The following is an 18,539-nucleotide window of genomic DNA, read 5'->3' as shown; positions in this document are numbered from 1 at the left end:
AATACTCTTTCCTCTCAAATATAATCTTTTGTTATTATTTTTCTTTTTCTATTGTTCTATGTTTTGTCTTTTTTTCTTTCTTCATATTTTTCCTTTTCTGATTTTAGCTCTTTGTAATAACTTAACTTGTACTAGTAACTCTTTATAATAAGCTACTATAACTAGGTAATACTAAAAATAAGCAAATAATCTGTTACTATAATAAATTAAAATACAATATTATTATACTTTCCGTGTAACACTGTATATAAATTCAAAACTTGTAATAGTAATAAAGACCAAGTCATTCGCCCTGAGGACCGGAGAATTGAAACTTTTTGACTTTGGGCGATCGATAATGGAGTGGGAGAGTGATGATAAAGAACTAAAGGCGGCCGGAGCTGAACCTCTGCCGGACGGCCGGCGAGGACTCTGCATTCACGGTTGGGAGATCGAGTCTCGCAAGCTTTCCATTCTCAATTCTCTTCATCTTCAACGGTATTCTCCTTTTCCCCTCTCCCAACATACAAGTCGATTAACCCTCATTTGTCTTTCACTGGACTTATAATGCTTCATTTTTGCTTGTTTCTTGTATTATTAAAACTTATAAACATCTAATATCCTACTTTCTTAAGCTTATATGATTTCTGCAAGCATCGGAGATTCTGGTGCTTGTTCTGTTGCGTATAATTATAATTAGTGCAACTGCTAGAAGTCAAGAGTCTACAATTTGAACTGTAGCGCACCTCGACTAGTAGTCAAGAGTCTACAGTTTGAACTGTAGCGCACCTCGACTAGTAGTCAAGAGTCTACAGCTTGAACTGTAGTGCACCTGGACTATTCCACTGGGATATGTGCTATGTACCACCAGCATAGTACCGGGCAATATGGTTTAGCTGATCATTGATAAATCAATCTGCCAACTATGGAGGACCTGCAATTATTCTATATTATGCTAGAAATCAACCTACCATAATCCTACTTCTTTGGTCCCAAATATCCTCCTTTGTTGCAATTTGGTACCAGTATGCTTTATGAAAATCACTGAGCGGACTTTCTAATTGACTATTGATTGAAAGATAAATTGATTCCAGGCGCAGTACAAGTGTAGGACTTGAGTTAGACGCAACCATGAAATAAGAATTCAAGAGGAACCTCATTTACGGTTACGTGAATTCTAAGCGAAAAACTTTAAAGTGAGCAAGATTTTTCCTTTCTAGGACTCACCTTTTCTTCAATATGTACTAGACCTTTCATTCACAACAAACATCTGAATCATATTTTATATGGAATCTTAATGAACATTTGTTTTCTTCAATACCTTGCCAAGAGTTCCATGAACAGCAATGTATCACCTTTAAATTAATGGTTGGAGATGCTTTTGAGATTCAAGTGACCTGTCTTATTGTAGTAATGCTACGGTAAGAATTGGCTGCAGATTTTTTATGCCTTTAGATATATCCATTAATACTCTGTTTTCAAGCATCTGATATCTTCTTTATTGGAAAGGTCTAGTTCCTCTCTAACTGCTAATGCTCATATATATCTATATACACAGATGGGAAAAAGAACTTCAAATGTCTCACTTGCCGGAGATGGTATTTGGAGATAATTGTTTGGTGCTTAAACATGTGAATAGTGGCACAAAGTTTTTTTTCAATGCATTCGATGCTTTAGTTGGTTGGAAACATGAGGCATTGCCGCCTGTTGAAGTTCCAGCAGCTGCAAAATGGAAATTCAGGAGGTGGTCTATGTTGTTCTATTTTTTTTAACCTTATGCTACATCAAGGATTCTGCATATGTTTCTCCAGCTTTTCTGTTAACTTTTCTATCTATCATAAATGTTTAGAATGATCATGAAAAACCAGAGATAGCTATTTACCTGTACTTTGGTTTTGGTGGTTAACTTGCTTAGGGACTTCGTGCAATTCGATTGTTGAAAGTTTATTTTTTGTTTCACTCAAGCTGAAAAATGTCTATCAATAAGGAGGGCATTGAAGTTGTTCCAAGAGTTTTCATTTTTTTTTTTTAAATTTTCTTTTATTGTGATTTGTTGGTAAAAGGGGGTTGGGGGAAGGGGTTCAGAACTACTTTAAAACTTTGAACTGGGACTGTGGGAGTGAAGAACCCTCAGGCATGCAAGTTATGTATCCTTGAACAATGGAGCATCATGCATTAGGTTGGCAGTAATGTAATGGTTTTGAATGTTCTGTCCTGTAGTTCCTTCATATCTGATATGTTTTAATTATTCATCTCTTCAAATCCTACAATTTCAAGTTTGTGTATTCAATTATAGATAACATATATTATCTGTATTCCATTGTTGAGGAGGTAAGAGTTGTGACTTTGTTTGGTTCGCCTGGTTGGTGCTGACTGCAGAAATTAACACTTGAAGATAAGAACACTCTATTTATATTGTGCGGTTAATTTTTTTTTTCTCAATTCAAATGCGAGAGTGCTTCATGATTTGAGACAGTGCACACTTGATGAACATGCACCAATCAGATCAACAGTGAACAATTTAAACGAATGGATAATCTTAAAGCTACTTCAGAAAACTTCTGCTCCTAAAGAAAAGCACCAATCTTCCATTTTATCCAACAGCGCCTCCTGTGTCCTTGTGGTCAGCATCAAATTGAAAGGCATATATTACTTCTTGAAAATATGGCTGGCGCTAACTCTAGAACTTAATGATAGCTATTTTATATCAGTAAAAGCACATGTAATGGCTTCTATGATTGGACTCATTTTTGAATTGTGAATGGATCTCCCTGACAAAGATGCTAACTTACAGAACCTTCAAAACTCCACGGTCTAGAGAAGATTGGGTCCTACTAGGATCAACTTTTAGGCCTTTGGCTGAATAAGTGAACTGCACAACATGAGACTATCACACCAAATGAGCACTTCCTAAGCTCAAATGGAGCCTCTCTTGAAGAAGATAAAAAACTTCCATAACTTTTGGGAAATGAACATACTTCTCTCTTTAGCTATACAACCAAATGAAACAATAAAAGAATCTCTCCAAGCATATATATATATATATATATATATATATATATACTGTAATATTTGTGTGGCTATAAGACTTTTGAAACTTATGATCTTAAACATGCGAGAGAGAGAGAGAGAGAGAGAGAGAGAGAGAGAGAGGGAGAGGGAGAGGGAGAGGGAGAGGGAGAGGGATAGAGGGAGAGAGAGAGTGTGTGTCAAGTGTCTTAATTGCCGTTTTTCATTTCCTGTCTAGAACTTCATAATAATCACAGAACTGGCAAACATCTCTAGCATCTCTTAGATCATTGAGACCGGGAACTGAAATGTCATGGACACTTGGTGCTCTGTTTAACTATTTTGCTGATGTAGAAATCTTTATTGACCAGGGAAAAATATATTCTTTCATTTTCTAAGGTAAAGGTGAGTGTTCTGATAATGTTTACTTGCTTACTATTTTCTTTCTTTTTCTAACTCCTTTTGCCTTTTTCTTTTGTTTTTATTTTTTTGGTTTCTGCAGTAAACCTTTGCAAGAGGTGGTGCTCGACTATGACTATACTTTCACAACACCTTATTGTGGAAGTGAAACTGTTGAAAGAAATGTTGAGGTTTCTACCTTTTCCTTTGGAATAAAATTTCTTAACGATTAAGAAGGTTTTGTCTTTCAAAGTTATCTTTTGTAGAATTTGTTAAGCCAATTGGAAATTAGTTTTGATGTGTTTAGCTTAGTAAGCTATATTATCAGTTGATTCTGTTCTTTCACCTCTGGTTTTGACTCCGATATTGCATTTTCAGTTTTACAACTTAGCAATGATCTGTGATGAGTTGAAGCATTATATGATTCAACATAAATTACTATGCTATCGATAACTGTTATTCAGATACTCATTTAATTCTGACTCCCTACCTTGTGAAGGTAGGGGTAAGGTCTGCGTACACACTACCCTAGACCCCACGAGTGGAAATATACAGGATATGTTTTTGTTGTTGGTGAAACCATCTTGGTGTGTTATTACTTAATATATCTTTGATTTGTCACCAATAAAAACCTTTTCGTCATTTTCCTTCCTCAATCATGTCCTTTAATTACAGCTCCTTTGCTTTCAATAGATGTTTACTTATTCTTGCTACTATTGTGCGATCAGTGTGAAAGTGCAATACCTGATGAAGGCAGCAGCTGCATTCCATGGGAAGACTGTAAGGAGAAAATTGATTTGGTTGCATTGGCATCTAAAGAACCTATTCTCTTTTATGATGAGGTTGGTGACTCAGATTTTGGTGATTTCTGGGTCATGTAACTGAGCAGTCTCATTCATGTCAACTTGATACTTTTTCACCTTTCTAGCACCAAGGTTAATTTACTTCAATTTGAACAGATAATCTTATACGAGGATGAATTGGCCGATAATGGGATCTCATTTTTGACTGTTAAAGTGGTAATGTTCTCGTTGTGCTTTTTATTAAACTGTGTTGTTATTTCAACCTTCCACAACATTAGTTGGTTTAATAGATTTGGGCTGACTTTTTCATTTCTAGAGAGTCATGCCTAGTGGTTGGTTCCTATTGCTGCGTTTCTGGGTGAGTGACTCTGCTGAACATTCTACATAAATAATGCTGTTGTTTACTGACGAAGCCATTGCATCAAAAATAATGTCATGTAGCTTATATCTCTTGTTGATGGTTGGACATGTTCCTACAGCTTAGAGTTGATGGAGTGCTTATGAGACTAAGAGACACTCGTTTGCATTGTCTATTTGGGGAGCATAACAAATCCGTTATTCTTCGTGAAAGCTGCTGGAGAGAAACCACATTTCAGGCCTTGTCTTCGGTTAGTTTACACCCCCCTTTCCGCCCTCCATGCACAACAACACACGTGTCCAGTATAAATCTATCTATGAGGGTGCCCCAAATTTTTATCCTTCTCACGCTTGTGGACACTGCAACCTGTCTGGTATTCTGAATTTTGCTAGCTCACCGACATTTTCCTTAGAAATTCTGGCCATCATAGGTTGTTTACTCATGTAGGGAATTACTAGTAATGACATTTTATCTTTAAATTTCAGTGAAATGTTGGTTCGTCCAACTATTAATATAGGCTGATTTGTATGTTGCATAATTTCTCAACAGTTTCTGATGCAGCGATAGTTGGATATTGTGGTGGGTAGATAAGTTGGCAGGGAGCAGAGACTGAGAGTATAGGTTGCTAGGAGGATTCGAACACAAAACTCATTAGGCCTGTGGAATAAGTTTGCTTCCTTTTACCAGGGGCGGCTCAACGGTTTTTGTGGCCTAAAACCACAACATATTAAAAGGCCCTTAAATTTCTTTTGTAGAATCCATATAATAATGAGATACAAAGCAAACTCTTAGGACTTTGGCCTAGTGGTAAGTGTACAACACGTGATGTGTGATTAGGTGCAAGTCACGGTTTGGAACTGTCAACAACAACAACAATGACCCAGTATAATCCCACAGGTGGGGTCTGGGGAGGGTAATATGTACGCAGACCTTACCCCTACCCCGAAGGGTAGAGAGGCTGTTTCCAGGAGACCCTCGGCTCAAAAAAGCAACAGGAGCCGATATATTAGTACCATAAAAATGCATAATAAAATAACAACAATATAAGAGATATGAAATACAGAATACGAAATACGAAATAGATGGCTTGGTATAGTAAAACTAGCAGGTAAAGCCCTGCATCAATAGACGACCAATGACATTCTTAGTCTAACTCCTAACTGGCTAGTCTCACTCTATTGTGCTGTAGAAATATTCACAACTTTCCCTAACCTACAACCTTAATGCTCGACCTCCATAATTCCCTGTCAAGGGCCATGTCCTCAGTAATCCTAAGTCGCGCCATGTCCTGTCTGATCACCTCTCCCCAATACTTCTTAGGTCGCCCTCTACCTCTCCGCGTGCCCACTACAGCCAGTCGCTCACACCTCCTCACCGGTGCATCAGTGCTCCTCCTCTGAATGTGCCCGAACCATCTGAGTCTTACTTCCCGCATCTTGTCCTCCATGGGGGCCACGCCCACCTTCTCTCGAATATCTTCATTCCTAATCTTATCCATCCTTGTATGCCCGCACATCCACCTCAACATCCTCATCTCTGCTACTTTCATCTTCTGGATGTGTGAGTTCTTTACCGGCCAACATTCAGTTCCATATAACATGGCAGGCCTAACCACTGCTCTATAAAACTTACCTTTTAGTAACGGTGGCACTTTCTTGTCACACAAGACTCCCGACGCTAACCTCCACTTCATCCACCCCACCCCTATACGGTGTGTGACATCCTCGTCAATCTCCCCGATCCCCTGAATAACCGATCCAAGGTACTTGAAACTACCCCTCTTGGGAATGACTTGAGAGTCAAGCCTCACTTCAACTCCCGCTTCCGTCGGCTCAACTCCAAATTTGCACTCGAGGTATTCCGTCTTCGTCCTGCTCAACTTGAAACCTTTAGACTCAAGAGCATGTCTCCAAATCTCTAGCCTCTCGTTGACGCCGCCTCGTGTCTCGTCAATTAGAATAATGTCATCAGCAAATAGCATGCACCATGGCACCTCCCCTTGAATATGATGAGTCAGTGCATCCATCACCAGGGCAAATAGGAATGGGCTGAGCGCAGACCCTTGGTGCAACCCCGTAATAACTGGAAAGTGTTCAGAGTCGCCTCCTACTGTCCTAACCCGAGTCTTAGCTCCAGCATACATGTCTTTAATCACCCTAATATAGTCAACCGGGACCCCTTTATCCTCTAAGCAGCTCCATAAGACCTCCCTAGGAACCCTATCGTACGCTTTCTCCAGATCAATAAACACCATGTGGAGATCCTTCTTCCTATCCCTGTACTGTTCCACCATCCTCCTAATAAGGTGGATAGCTTCTGTGGTAGATCGCCCCGGCATGAACCCGAACTGGTTGTCTGAAATAGACACCGTCCTTCGCACTCTCATTTCTACCACTCTCTCCCAAACTTTCATGGTATGACTTAGTAATTTGATGCCCCTATAGTTGTTACAGCTCTGGACATCACCTTTGTTCTTATACAACGGGACCATTGTACTCCACCTCCACTCTTCAGGCATCCTATTAGTCTTGAATATAACACTAAACAATGCAGTAAGCCATTCCAAGCCTGCTCTACCCACACACCTCCACAGTTCAACCGGAATTTCGTCTGGCCCGGTAGCTCTGCCCCTTCTCATCTTACGCATTGCCTCCATGACTTCATCGATCTCAATGTCCCTACAATTACTTAATTCATGGTGACTGTCGGCATTCCTCAATTCCCCAAGTATAATATCCTGATCCCCTTCTTCACTTAGAAGTTTATGAAAGTAGGTCTGCCACCTCCTCTTAATCTGGTCATCTCCCATCAAAACTTTGCCGTCATCATCTTTTATGCACCTCACTTGGTCCAGATCCCGAGTTGTCCTCTCTCTCGCCTTAGCGAGTCGGAATAACTTCTTCTCCCCACCTTTGTTCCTTAGTTCCTCATACAGACGAGCAAAAGCTGTCGTCTTAGCCTCCGTCACTGCCATCTTCGCCTCCTTCCTAGCTACCTTATACCTTTGACTGTTCTCTCTCTTCTCCTCCTCGTCAGTGCTCCCTACTAACCGCAGGTAAGCCGCCTTCTTTGCTTCCACTTTACCTTGGACAACTGCATTCCACCACCAATCTCCTTTGTGGCCACCATTGTGGCCCGTAGATATCCCTAACACCTCTCTCGCCGCCTTTCTTATACAGTCCGCCGTCGTCGACCACATTGTGTTTGCGTCCCCACTACTTCTCCAAGCTCCCATTGCCGATAACCTTCCTTCCAACTCCTTAGCTTTATCCTTAGTTAAGGCGCCCCACCTAATCCTGGGGCGTCCTTGTACTGACCTCTTCTTCCTCCTTATCCTAATACAAATGTCCATCACCAAAAGCCTATGCTGCGTTGAGAGGGTCTCACCTGGGATAACCTTGCAGTCCTCGCACAACCTTCTGTCGCATCTCCTGAGGAGGAGATAATCAATCTGAGTCTTCGCCACCGAACTTTGGTAAGTAACCAAATGTTCATCCCGCTTCGTAAAACTCGAGTTCGCAATGACTAGATCGAAAGCCTTGGCAAAGTCCAACAGCGAAATGCCCCCTCCGTTCCGCTCCCCGAAACCAAAGCCGCCATGCACCTCAGTGTACCCACCTACAGATGACCCAATATGACCATTGAAATCTCCTCCTATGAATAACCTCTCAGAAGGCGGTATCCTACGAACAATCTCATCCAACCCCTCCCAAAAGTGCTTCTTAATATCCTCATCCAAGCCTGCTTGCGGTGCGTACGCGCTAACGACATTTAAAGTACCCTCACCCACCACCAACTTAATAGTCATTAGTCTATCATTCACCCGCCTGACCTCTACCACGGACTCTCTAAGATGACTATCTACCAGGATACCCACTCCATTCTTCCCCCTCAGGACACCAGAGTACCACAACTTATACCCATCCACGTTTTTCGCCCTCGATCCGACCCACCTAGTCTCCTGGACACACGCTATATTAATCTTCCTCTTCTGCAGGATTTTCGCCAACTCTATGGATTTACTCGTTAGTGAACCTATGTTCCATGACCCGATTCTCAACCTATAGGCTCCCTTGCCCCCTCTACCTCCCCTGCTACCCGACCCACCCCCTGACCCCAACCCCACACTCTGCCCCACCCGAGGACATGCCCTTATTCTATCATCCCAGACTGCAGCCACTACACCTACAACAATCTAGAGAGGACTCGCTAGTGCACAACGGACAACAAATCAAACTAGAAGGAAACAAGTGGTAACTAGTATCCTAGTTGAAAGGTTTAACTATTGCGAAGTAAAGTAATAGTAATTTAGCTAACACCAAAAGGGAAACAGTAAAACAGGAGGTACCAACTCCCGATAACAAAACCTGTGGCTGATTTGCTGTACTCGATGTAGTTGTACGCTCACGCACCACTTCCTACCGCCCTTTGCTGACACTCGCCCAGGTTGCTTTCCTTTGCCAGTGCTCGTGCGTCCAACTTGTCTCCAATACTCCGAGAATTCCTGAAAACACAGAAAATACCACGACCCAAAAACCAGAAGGAGCTATCACCGCTACCACTAAATCGAACAAAGCAATGGCGCTAAAGTGAGCCCAAATGAAGATCGAAAATCAATCCAAAGGGGCTCGGCGGTAATCTCAGCAATAAAGCAACAATTTCAACAGTCAACCAGCTTTTAGATCCAGAGAGGAGGAATTTGAACTTTTGAAACTTCAGCAATCAAATCCCCTTTTAAATCTTCTCCGAAATTCAGTTTTTCCTTCTGTTTTGGCGGTTTTGTGATTTTTAAATCTGAACTTTTTGTTTGGATCTTTGAATTTCAGACTTGCTTTTTATGATTTATGACGGTTTGGAACTGTCATAAATGAAAATATATCCTTAATTAAGTGGAAGAAGGTAGAGGGGGCACGCCGATAATCTGTCAACTTTCGAACCTTGCACCCCATTACATTTAGGAATTTCTCTTAAAAGGTTGAAAAAAAAAATGTCCTTTCTAATGGATGGACAATAAAATATGGTGAAAAGAAATAGCCAATACATGAGTTCCCTTTTAGGAGAAAAAAATTAGATTTGATAGCGAAGGTAAATACATCATTTAATTAAATGAGAGAAATTTATCGTTATTTATCGGTATACGGCTAAAATCGGAGAGCCTGATTTTACGATCATTATGTCTTTCCATAGCTTCACCTCGAAGGCCCGGGGCACAATTCGAGGTTCGACCTCGAGGGTTCTTTATGTCCGACCTCGGGGCAACATAAATCGATGGTTATCATGGATAAGCGGGAAGTTCCCTAGGCACGTGGTCAAAGCTGACAACACCTACAAGAATAGTCTGGTACAGACTGCTAAGTAGCTGTACCAGCTACATTTCTTTGTAATAAATGCATATGTACTATGTTGGGATTCCCCCCTCCTATATAAAGGGGATCTTTGTTATTTTTTGCACACATGACATGATACAACATTCAATACAAGAACATTCTCTGTTCTCTAACTTAAACACATTCTCCCTTGATTCTATTACTTACATTTATTGCTTACATTTATTGTGTTCCATTATTTGTTCTTCGTTTATTATCCATTATTGATCATAAAAAGCTCTTATCAAAGCTGTTAGAATTGTTAGTCCTTCATCGGCCGTTCACAACCTAACACTTAGCTCGACCTCGAGGCCCCGATTCTGAGCCACTCGGTTTGCTTAACACATTGCCTTCAAGCTCTTATCTTATTTTCTAGTCTCACACTTAGCATCTACTGCCTAACAACTAGCATAAAAATAAATCACGTATTTTTAGAACCACAAAATCAAATCTAACTGTAATTACCATTTTCAAGGTAAACATTATCATTCAACTGTATAAATTTAATTAAAACTTTTAAAATATTTTATTAATAATAACTACATAAAATATATGTGACACATAGTAATACTTAAAATTGGGGCCCTTAATATTTTGGGAGCCTAAGGCAATGGCTTCATTTGCCTTACCCATAAGCCGCCCCTGCCTTTTACCAATATTTCAAAAAAACATACGTGACAACTGGAATGAAAACTTTCAAAATTAATTGCAGCAACATATTTATGTGGCATAGCACACTATTTCTTTTATAACATAAATAGTTACATCTAAAAGCACCTTTTAGGGACATTATGAACTTTCCCTTTTTCGGTACATTCCATGTCAATTTTATTGTCGGTGATAAATTAGAGAGGGAGAGAACTTTAGTTGGTTCATTTAAGTTAATGAAATCTCTTTTCTTATATGCCTATTGTTAGAAAATTCATTATTTTTACAAAATGCGCCGTGTCCAATTTTAGCACTACGCCTTAGATTATATGTTGGGATAGTTGTGATGTTAAATTGTGTTATAGTTAATTATTTGTAAGCATTCCCTTACTAGTCTTCTTAATATCTGCAGAAAGGATACCCTTTTGATTCTGCTGCATATAGTGATCCAAGCATCATCGCTGAAAGGCTTCCCATTGTAATGCAGAAGACTCAAAAGCTCAACATTACGGTGCCCTGTAAGCAGTAGTATGATCCTAGACCTAGATTGTCGTATAAGATCTTCTTTTTCATCCCCCCCCTTCCCTTATGGAACTTCAGTTACATTCTTTTATTTATCGTCAAGCAAGTTAGTATAAGTACCTCAGAGTGCTTTCACTTTCTCTTTCATCTGAATTTTGATCTTTCCGCATTTTAAATGTGTTATCTGGATTTGAGGAGCAATCTTCACTGCATTCAAAGAGCGCAATCATGTGGTTGGAGGATCAGAAAAATGTGAGCGTGTAATGGCAGAGAATTGAGAATAAGTCGAGACTTTTGAAGAATACTCCATTTTAACCCCGAAATCTCTTTTGCACTTAGCACCTTCTCACTTGAACCTCTAATAGAAAATTTTGACTCTGAAAACTCGCAATATGAAGCTGCAATGACTCTTATCATTAAACTGTGTCCTGAACGGCTGACATATGATCTTGTGCACCTCATGTAGTCATGTGGGGCTTTTACGTGGGTAATTATTTCAGTACTTTCTGTGGGAAGATATTACAGGCAGAGGCGGATCCAAAATGTAAACTCTATGACCTTTAAGGTTCTTAGTATTGAACTCATTATATCCTTAAAATTATGGGTTCATATCTAAAATTTGTTGCGATTTTAGTAAATTTTTGCATATAAATTTGTGCTCTGTGTCGTAAGTTATGGGTTCAATTGAACCCGTTGATATAGGGCTACATCCGCCCATGATTACAAGTATTCATGTTTCGCCTGATAAAGGGGACTCCTGTACTGAGAATTGGTAAAAAATGGAACCCCACATATTCTTTTCGTCACAGTTCTTCCCTTAGCATAACATCTGGCAACCAAATGGATGTTGTTGGTGAAGTTGCTGATAAAGGAGCAAGCTGGTAAACCAACAAAATAGCACCCATAAGGAAATTACCCAATATTACCTTATTAGAACTTTTACTAGTGATAGATTTCAACATTTGGACGTGGGTTCCAGTTATATGAATACAAAATCCTTTAGGAGTTCACGAGTTGATGGGTTATACTATAAGATTCTTGAATTGTACTATTATTACGATGCATTAAAATTGACTCAATACTTTGCATTCTAGTTGAAATTGATAATATTTGACTTTCATTATCTAACTGGTCGTCACACGGATCTAGATGTAAGATTTAGACTGGAAGGGATCACTGATAACACCACAAATTTGGAGATTTGTGGGGGGTAGGTGAGGTTGTAGGGCCCATGCTAGCCCCTTTTCTGTCTGTGCTATCTCCCCGGCCTTAATAGGTTACCAAATACCAATGCTTTGTTTTGAGAGCTTAAAAGTTTAGTGCTTGCTCACAAGACCTAAACTGAAAGTGCGAGTAGCCAACAAGGGCAAGGATGTTCGATAGGAAATACTTTGAGGTGCTCAAAACTGGAAAAAGGAGAAGCTGTTTCATTTGTTGGAGCTACGAGATAGTATTTATCAAACTTCAATTATGTCACTCAGGTACCTAAATGCATTAGATTGACATAATATTTGGTGCTTTAGTGCGATGTAAATTTAAAGTGCTATCTTTTTTATGTTAGACAATGTGGAATTTATATATGTGACCAGGAGGTCACAGGTTCGTGCCGTGGAAACAGCCTCTTGCAGAAATGCAAGATAAGGCTGCGTACGATAGAACCTTGTGGTCCGACTCTTCCTCGGACCCCGCACATAGCAGGAGCTTAGTGCACCGGTCTGTCCCTTTGATGACTATAAGGTGTTGAAGACATGTCTGGAGAATGTGTATGATTTAGAGAAGAGTATTTGCAGTTACTCACATTTTTTTGCTAACCTCTCCAAGCACTTAATTGAGAACATTCATGATGTGATGCCGGCTATTGTTGTTATGGTGTGATGCTGAATATTTTAAGCCTTATTTTGGTTGATTTGGCATGAAACTAAAGATGAATCACCCATACTTCATTTTCATGTGCGGTAATGAATTACAAAACTTTCTGAGTGGTGCAACTAGTGACTTTCTGTTTGTAATTTGCTGACATCATGTAGAACTTTAAAGTAAGTATTTTAGAAGGCTTGCTAACAGTTGCTGATTGGTAGGGGCTTAGATTTCTGTTCATCTGGAATGTGAAGGTGAAGAATGGGTCAAACTGATGTGTTGAAGTACTAGAGTTGAAAGCCAATTCAATCTATTTACAGTGTACTATGTAACATCTTAATCATGAACATTGTTGACCATCATCCCAAAGAAGAAGAAATGATGGAAGCAAAGGAAAAAAGTAAAAACATTCATTTCCTTCTCCTCCTACATCTTTGTAACTCGGAATTGGAATTTCTGTGAAGGTTCCCTCTTCCCGTAGTGCTGCAAAACAAGTGTGTGTCGTTCCCTGCACTCTCTTTCACTCCCTTGCAAATATATCTTCAAAGCTTCATCTGAAAAGAAACGTCAAAGTTGTTGCTTTTCTTATAACTTCTAGATAAAAGTTGTCCAACTTCTTGTAGTATAAATATGGTATTAAAGATCATAAATCAAAGAGAAGATTATAAATATAAACACAAAGTAGAGAACCTTCTGCTATATATTTGATGGAGATTGTGGTGTTAAGTTGTTTCAGGTGCTGTAGGAACAAAAACACTTGAGTACATATCACACTTTCGGTTTCATATCTGGACATGAGAAAAGCTTGAAATTCTTGATGTTGATCCTGCGACACTAGGTCCGAAAAAAAAATCCTGATATCAGGGAGCTGCACTACTATAGGATTCTTTTGGTCTAAATTGTTGTCCACAGTTCATCAAATTAGTTCATGTACTGATGGCCTGAAGCTGTAACAGATTGGCAAATAAAGAGTTCCATATGGGACGGATAAAACAACAATAGCAACTATGCCTCAATCCTAACTAGTTAGGGTGACAGCTATATGAATGAGGAGAATAATTACAGCTTTAGATTCAGGTCAAGCTTATTGGGATTTGAGGCATGGTCTTTTGATTGTTGCTGGTTTAGTTGAAAACTTCCTGGCCACTTCAGATCAAATGATCCGTTCATTTGATTGGTATGCGATGTCATCTGAAATCCTGCACCAGCCTCGCTGAACGTTGCCAAAGTTGCACTTGCATCTCTGCCGGATTTATGCACAAGTGAGTGGGGAATCATACCAAGTGATCTGAACATGGGGTTATTGATTGGCAAAGTCATCATTGTCATCATCCTCTGGGACTGATACTGTCTTACCGCCCCTCTTTCTCTCTTGTGAGCATTCTGGTGGCCTCCCAACGCCTGTGAACTGTAAAATTTCCGCTTGCAGAAGTTACATGAAAAAACCTTGGCAGAAGTAGGTATATGTGACTCAGATTCTTTAGATGTTGAAGGCAAGTTCCTTCCTAAGCTCAAATTCAACCATTCTCCTTGATCAAGCACTGAAGTTCCCTGATTGCCATCTACAGCACTAATCATTCTGATCGCTATTATAATTGAGCAGAAGTTGCCTTTTCTTCTCCCACAGTTTTCACTGAAGAGCCAGCTTGAAATTTTGTGGATGTACAAAGTTGCTTTATGTTGATACTACTCGAAAGGACTCTTAAAGGACCTCCAGACAGAGAGGCAAGGAATAAAAATGAGATCAGAGGAGGTGAAGGTGAGATCTGAAAACTGTGATTTATCATATCTATTTTCACTGTCCCCTCCAGCTGATGCTTGGTATTCTAGGGGACAATGCTTAGATCATGTTTCACTGGAGTCATTGTCAAGCCTAGATTCCCCACCGATTTCTCTCGTCTGTTCAACTAGTTCTATCTCTAATTAGGTAACCCCACCTTGATGAGTATTATTGAATTCCTTTTGATATATCAAACTTTAACTATCTTCAACTAAAATTACTAAAATAAACCAGATGGAGATAAGAAATAAACAAGGTAGACAATCCAACTATGATTCCATTTTTAGTCTTTATCATAATCCTATAGTTTGGTTTGTTTTCCGCGGCTGCGGCATCTGTATTCGCTGTAGCATATAGGTATATTTGTTTATGCTTGTCTTCTGTAGCAGCATATGATTAAGATTTAGAAATCATACAAGCGAATTTCAGGAGTTGACACATGGCAAAAGGTATGGGCATTTAGCGGACCTGATTACCTGAAGCTTTTAGTTTAGTTTTGTTATACTATCAAGAACCAGGTGGTTTCTACGGGCAGAGATTTTTATCCAAGATCCAAGTATCATGCCAGGATGCTGAATTTGTTTTCATCATTTCCCCTGTTTATTCCTTGTGTTGGGTTAAAATCTTTCTTATCAAGTAGGTGAACAAGTATTATAAAGATGGAACCCAACTACAAAAACTTCTTTCCTGTATGAGAGAACGAGTGAATGAGAAGCTTTTGAATAGAATGTCGATGTTGGCGTGAGTGGTGGCAGAGTTATACTACATTGAATGTGATTGATACAAAGTTGTCGAGTGGTAGGGTCCAAAAATTTGGCAATGATGGTAATAAAAATAGGAAAAAGATGAGAGAGAATCTTTGCCAACTTTGTTTAGTATTTTCTTCTGAAGGTGGAGTATCTATGTAGGTGTCCTCATGTTGGGGTTCCTTTCCTGGCATGTTGTGGACATTATATATGAACAGCAGAAAGCCTAGTTCGCCATGAGATAAAGATACTCGTTCTCTCTCTGTCAACCTAAGCCTTGGCGGCACAGAAACCTGGTACTTATGTTGGTCTTAGGTTACACATACCTAGTGAAATAGTCTGAGTTGTATCCAAATTGGCCTGGATACATCTGTTATCTTTTTATCTATCTATTCTAGCACCGTTATTAAGTTGCAATAATTTGATTCATAGAAAATATTAACCGAGTAGAAAAGTTTAAATTATTAAGCTGCTAGGGGATGTGATTCAAAGAAGATAATAAACCGAGTCTAAAATCTGCAGCTGAAGCTTAAAATGACCATGTCTTGATTCAATCTATTTCCCTTAACCCTGCTATAAAGCACTTAATTATTAACACTTGAAAAGATACTCTCTAAATAACATAAGTTATTAAAGGCTATAATCATTTCTATATTGTCCTGCTTCAAGGTTATCTATGTCTCTAGGGTTTCCAATGAAGAGGTCTAGACTTTTTAGCTGATTAGTCAGTAGTGTCTATTTTTATCCCAAGTTACATGACAACCTGATGCACGAAATATCCCGTATTCACGTAGGGTCTGGAGAAAGGTGTATCTCAAGAAGATGTGGTGTAGGTAATCTACCCTGATACAGACATTAATGATTGATTTTATGACTCAAACTCGTGAGTATATGTTCACTACCAAAAATGAACATGTGATATCGCAAGTGCGTCTAGAAAAATGGTAGAAACGTTCTTATATAGTACTCCCTCCGGTCCACAATAAGTGACCAATTTGCCTTTTTATTTTGGTCCAAAATAAGTCTCCATTTATATAATCAAGAAAAAATTCAATTTGTTTTTCCAAACTTACCATTATGCATGTATCCCTAAAAAGTCTTTTACGCCTCACATTAAATTATGTTGCAACATTTAATTAAGGATAGTTTGAGCCGAGGGTCTCCTGGAAACAGCCTCTCTACCCTTCGGGGTAGGGGTAAGGTTTGCGTACATATTACCCTCCTCAGACCCCACTTGTGGGATTATACTGGGTTGTTGTTGTTGTTGTTGTTGTTGTTGTTAGTCACACTAACTATTTTTATCTAGAATTTAGTATTTTCTTAATGGGTGTGCCCAGGGCAGATTAGTCACTTATTGTGGACCGGAAGGAGTAAAAATCGTTATATTTTTATTTTATAAACTTACCCTTATATAATCAAGAAAAAATTCAATTTGTTTTTCCAAACTTACCCTTATGCATGTATCCCTAAAAAGTCTTTTACGCCTCACATTAAATTATGTTGCAACATTTAATTAAGGATAGTTTAGTCACACTAACTATTTTTATCTAGAATTTAGTATTTTCTTAATGGGTGTGCCCAGGGCAGATTAGTCACTTATTATGGATCGGAGGGAGTAAAAATCGTTATATTTTTATTTTCTAGGGGTGTTCTGCGGGGTGTGTGTGGGGGAGGGGGCAAGGGTGGAGGTAGAAACCCAGATATAAATTCAACCTAGAATCTAGTAGTTTTTATTCAAATAATATATTTATATTAAAATATTATTAAATATGTACACATGAAATTTAGAATCCAGTCATCATTTTAAAAATAAAAATGATAATCTAGTCTTTCAGCCAAGGGTCATTGGCCTAAGTTGAGTTCCTCTTGTAACTTTTTTGCATACATCATTGGCTAGTAAGTGGACCATATTTAGCTTGGTTTCTATTTCAATCTCCGAACACCGATTTGGTGCTTGTAATGTGGTCCAAACTCTAAAGTGCCACTTAGAGTTTATTCCTTGGCTTAGATACTAAAAAGAATTAATGCAATGGGATTTGCCGACTTAAGGTGACATATCATCCAGATAAGGATAACAGAAGAAGATAAGCATGATAATATATGCCACTTGTCAATCAGATCCCTATCCTATTTCTTTTGTGAAATAAGTTTTGGAGTAGTTCTCTTTGAAAGACTTTGGTCTGTGGATATGCTGGGAGGAAGAATCTCAAAAGAAAAAAAAACTACTCCTGTGTTACTTTTTGATCCGCAATTATCGTAATGGAACATTTGCAGCTATCTGATTATCTGCATGGTGAAGAAAAAACATCCGTTTTCTTTTTTTTGGATATAAGTTTATTTGGAAAAAATCTTACTTTGCTGTAGGTGTTCATCCAGATTGCCTGCACGTAACTAGCATATTAAAGTAACTGGACTATGCAAAAATAGTACGGGTTAGCTAGTTTTCGGACTGATCATTCAAAAATAACCAGCGTTTGCAAAGTTATTGAAAAATAGCCGCTATTCTGCTGCAACACGGAAAGTTCCAGCATAATATACTGGAGATCGGTGCACCTGTGTATGAACTTTCGGCACGTGGAAAGTTCCAGCATAATATACTGAGATTAGAGCACCTGTGTATGAACTTCCAGCATATTATGTTGGATCGATATATTATACTGGAACTCTAGTATAATATACTGGAGTATTTTTTGAATTTTGAACAGTGTTTTCGTTCAAATTTATCTTTACATAAAATGTGATTAAATTTCGATTACTTTTGAAACTGTGACTATTTTTGTTATTCAAACTATTTTTGAATTTCTCCCGTTAATTGCTCAAAAGTCAAAATATACAAATGACCGTGAGGTTGGCATATAGTTGTGATGACACGTCAATTTACTACTTTTGTGCATTGCCACTCGTAAATTTCATGTCAGAGAATAAAAGACGATTACACATAATATATGTTACGTGATTACAATTAGTGAGTAAAGTTTAATTACTTTAATATAATAAAGTATAGTTTCGTAACATATGCGTGGAATTAACTTCTATAAGAAACAATGGGTTGGTCAAATCAGGTTCTCAGGT

At 38.8% G+C, this 18,539-nt stretch overlaps 1 protein-coding gene and 1 long non-coding RNA gene across 6 annotated transcripts; one reads left to right on the top strand and one right to left on the bottom strand.

The window, feature by feature from the left end:
• Positions 1–277: 277 nt before the first annotated feature.
• Positions 278–18,231, top strand: LOC104221437 (TIP41-like protein). 5 transcript variants are annotated; one of them, XM_070162456.1, is made up of 9 exons: positions 278–477; positions 1,538–1,726; positions 3,491–3,578; positions 4,116–4,229; positions 4,347–4,406; positions 4,507–4,548; positions 4,670–4,798; positions 10,975–11,090; positions 17,832–18,231. In XM_070162456.1, coding segments are annotated over exons 1-9 (879 nt in total). In that variant the 5' UTR covers positions 278–337; the 3' UTR covers positions 17,833–18,231. The 5 variants fall into 5 exon arrangements, with proteins under 5 accessions (XP_070018557.1, XP_070018556.1, XP_070018558.1 ...); XM_070162455.1 differs by lacking the exon at positions 17,832–18,231 and adding an exon at positions 13,163–13,244; XM_070162457.1 differs by lacking the exon at positions 17,832–18,231 and adding an exon at positions 13,171–13,187.
• Positions 13,004–15,809, bottom strand: LOC138882104 (uncharacterized). Its single transcript, XR_011403603.1, has 2 exons — positions 13,632–15,809; positions 13,004–13,495 (listed from the first exon to the last, which is right to left on the bottom strand). It is a non-coding gene; the product is annotated as an uncharacterized lncRNA (long non-coding RNA).
• Positions 18,232–18,539: the final 308 nt, after the last annotated feature.

This window comes from Nicotiana sylvestris, chromosome 11 (genome assembly GCF_000393655.2).
Source record: "Nicotiana sylvestris chromosome 11, ASM39365v2, whole genome shotgun sequence".
Lineage (NCBI taxonomy): Eukaryota > Viridiplantae > Streptophyta > Magnoliopsida > Solanales > Solanaceae > Nicotiana > Nicotiana sylvestris.
The sequence above is the reverse complement of the archived record's forward strand: the minus strand, read 5'-3'. Positions and strand labels throughout refer to the sequence as shown.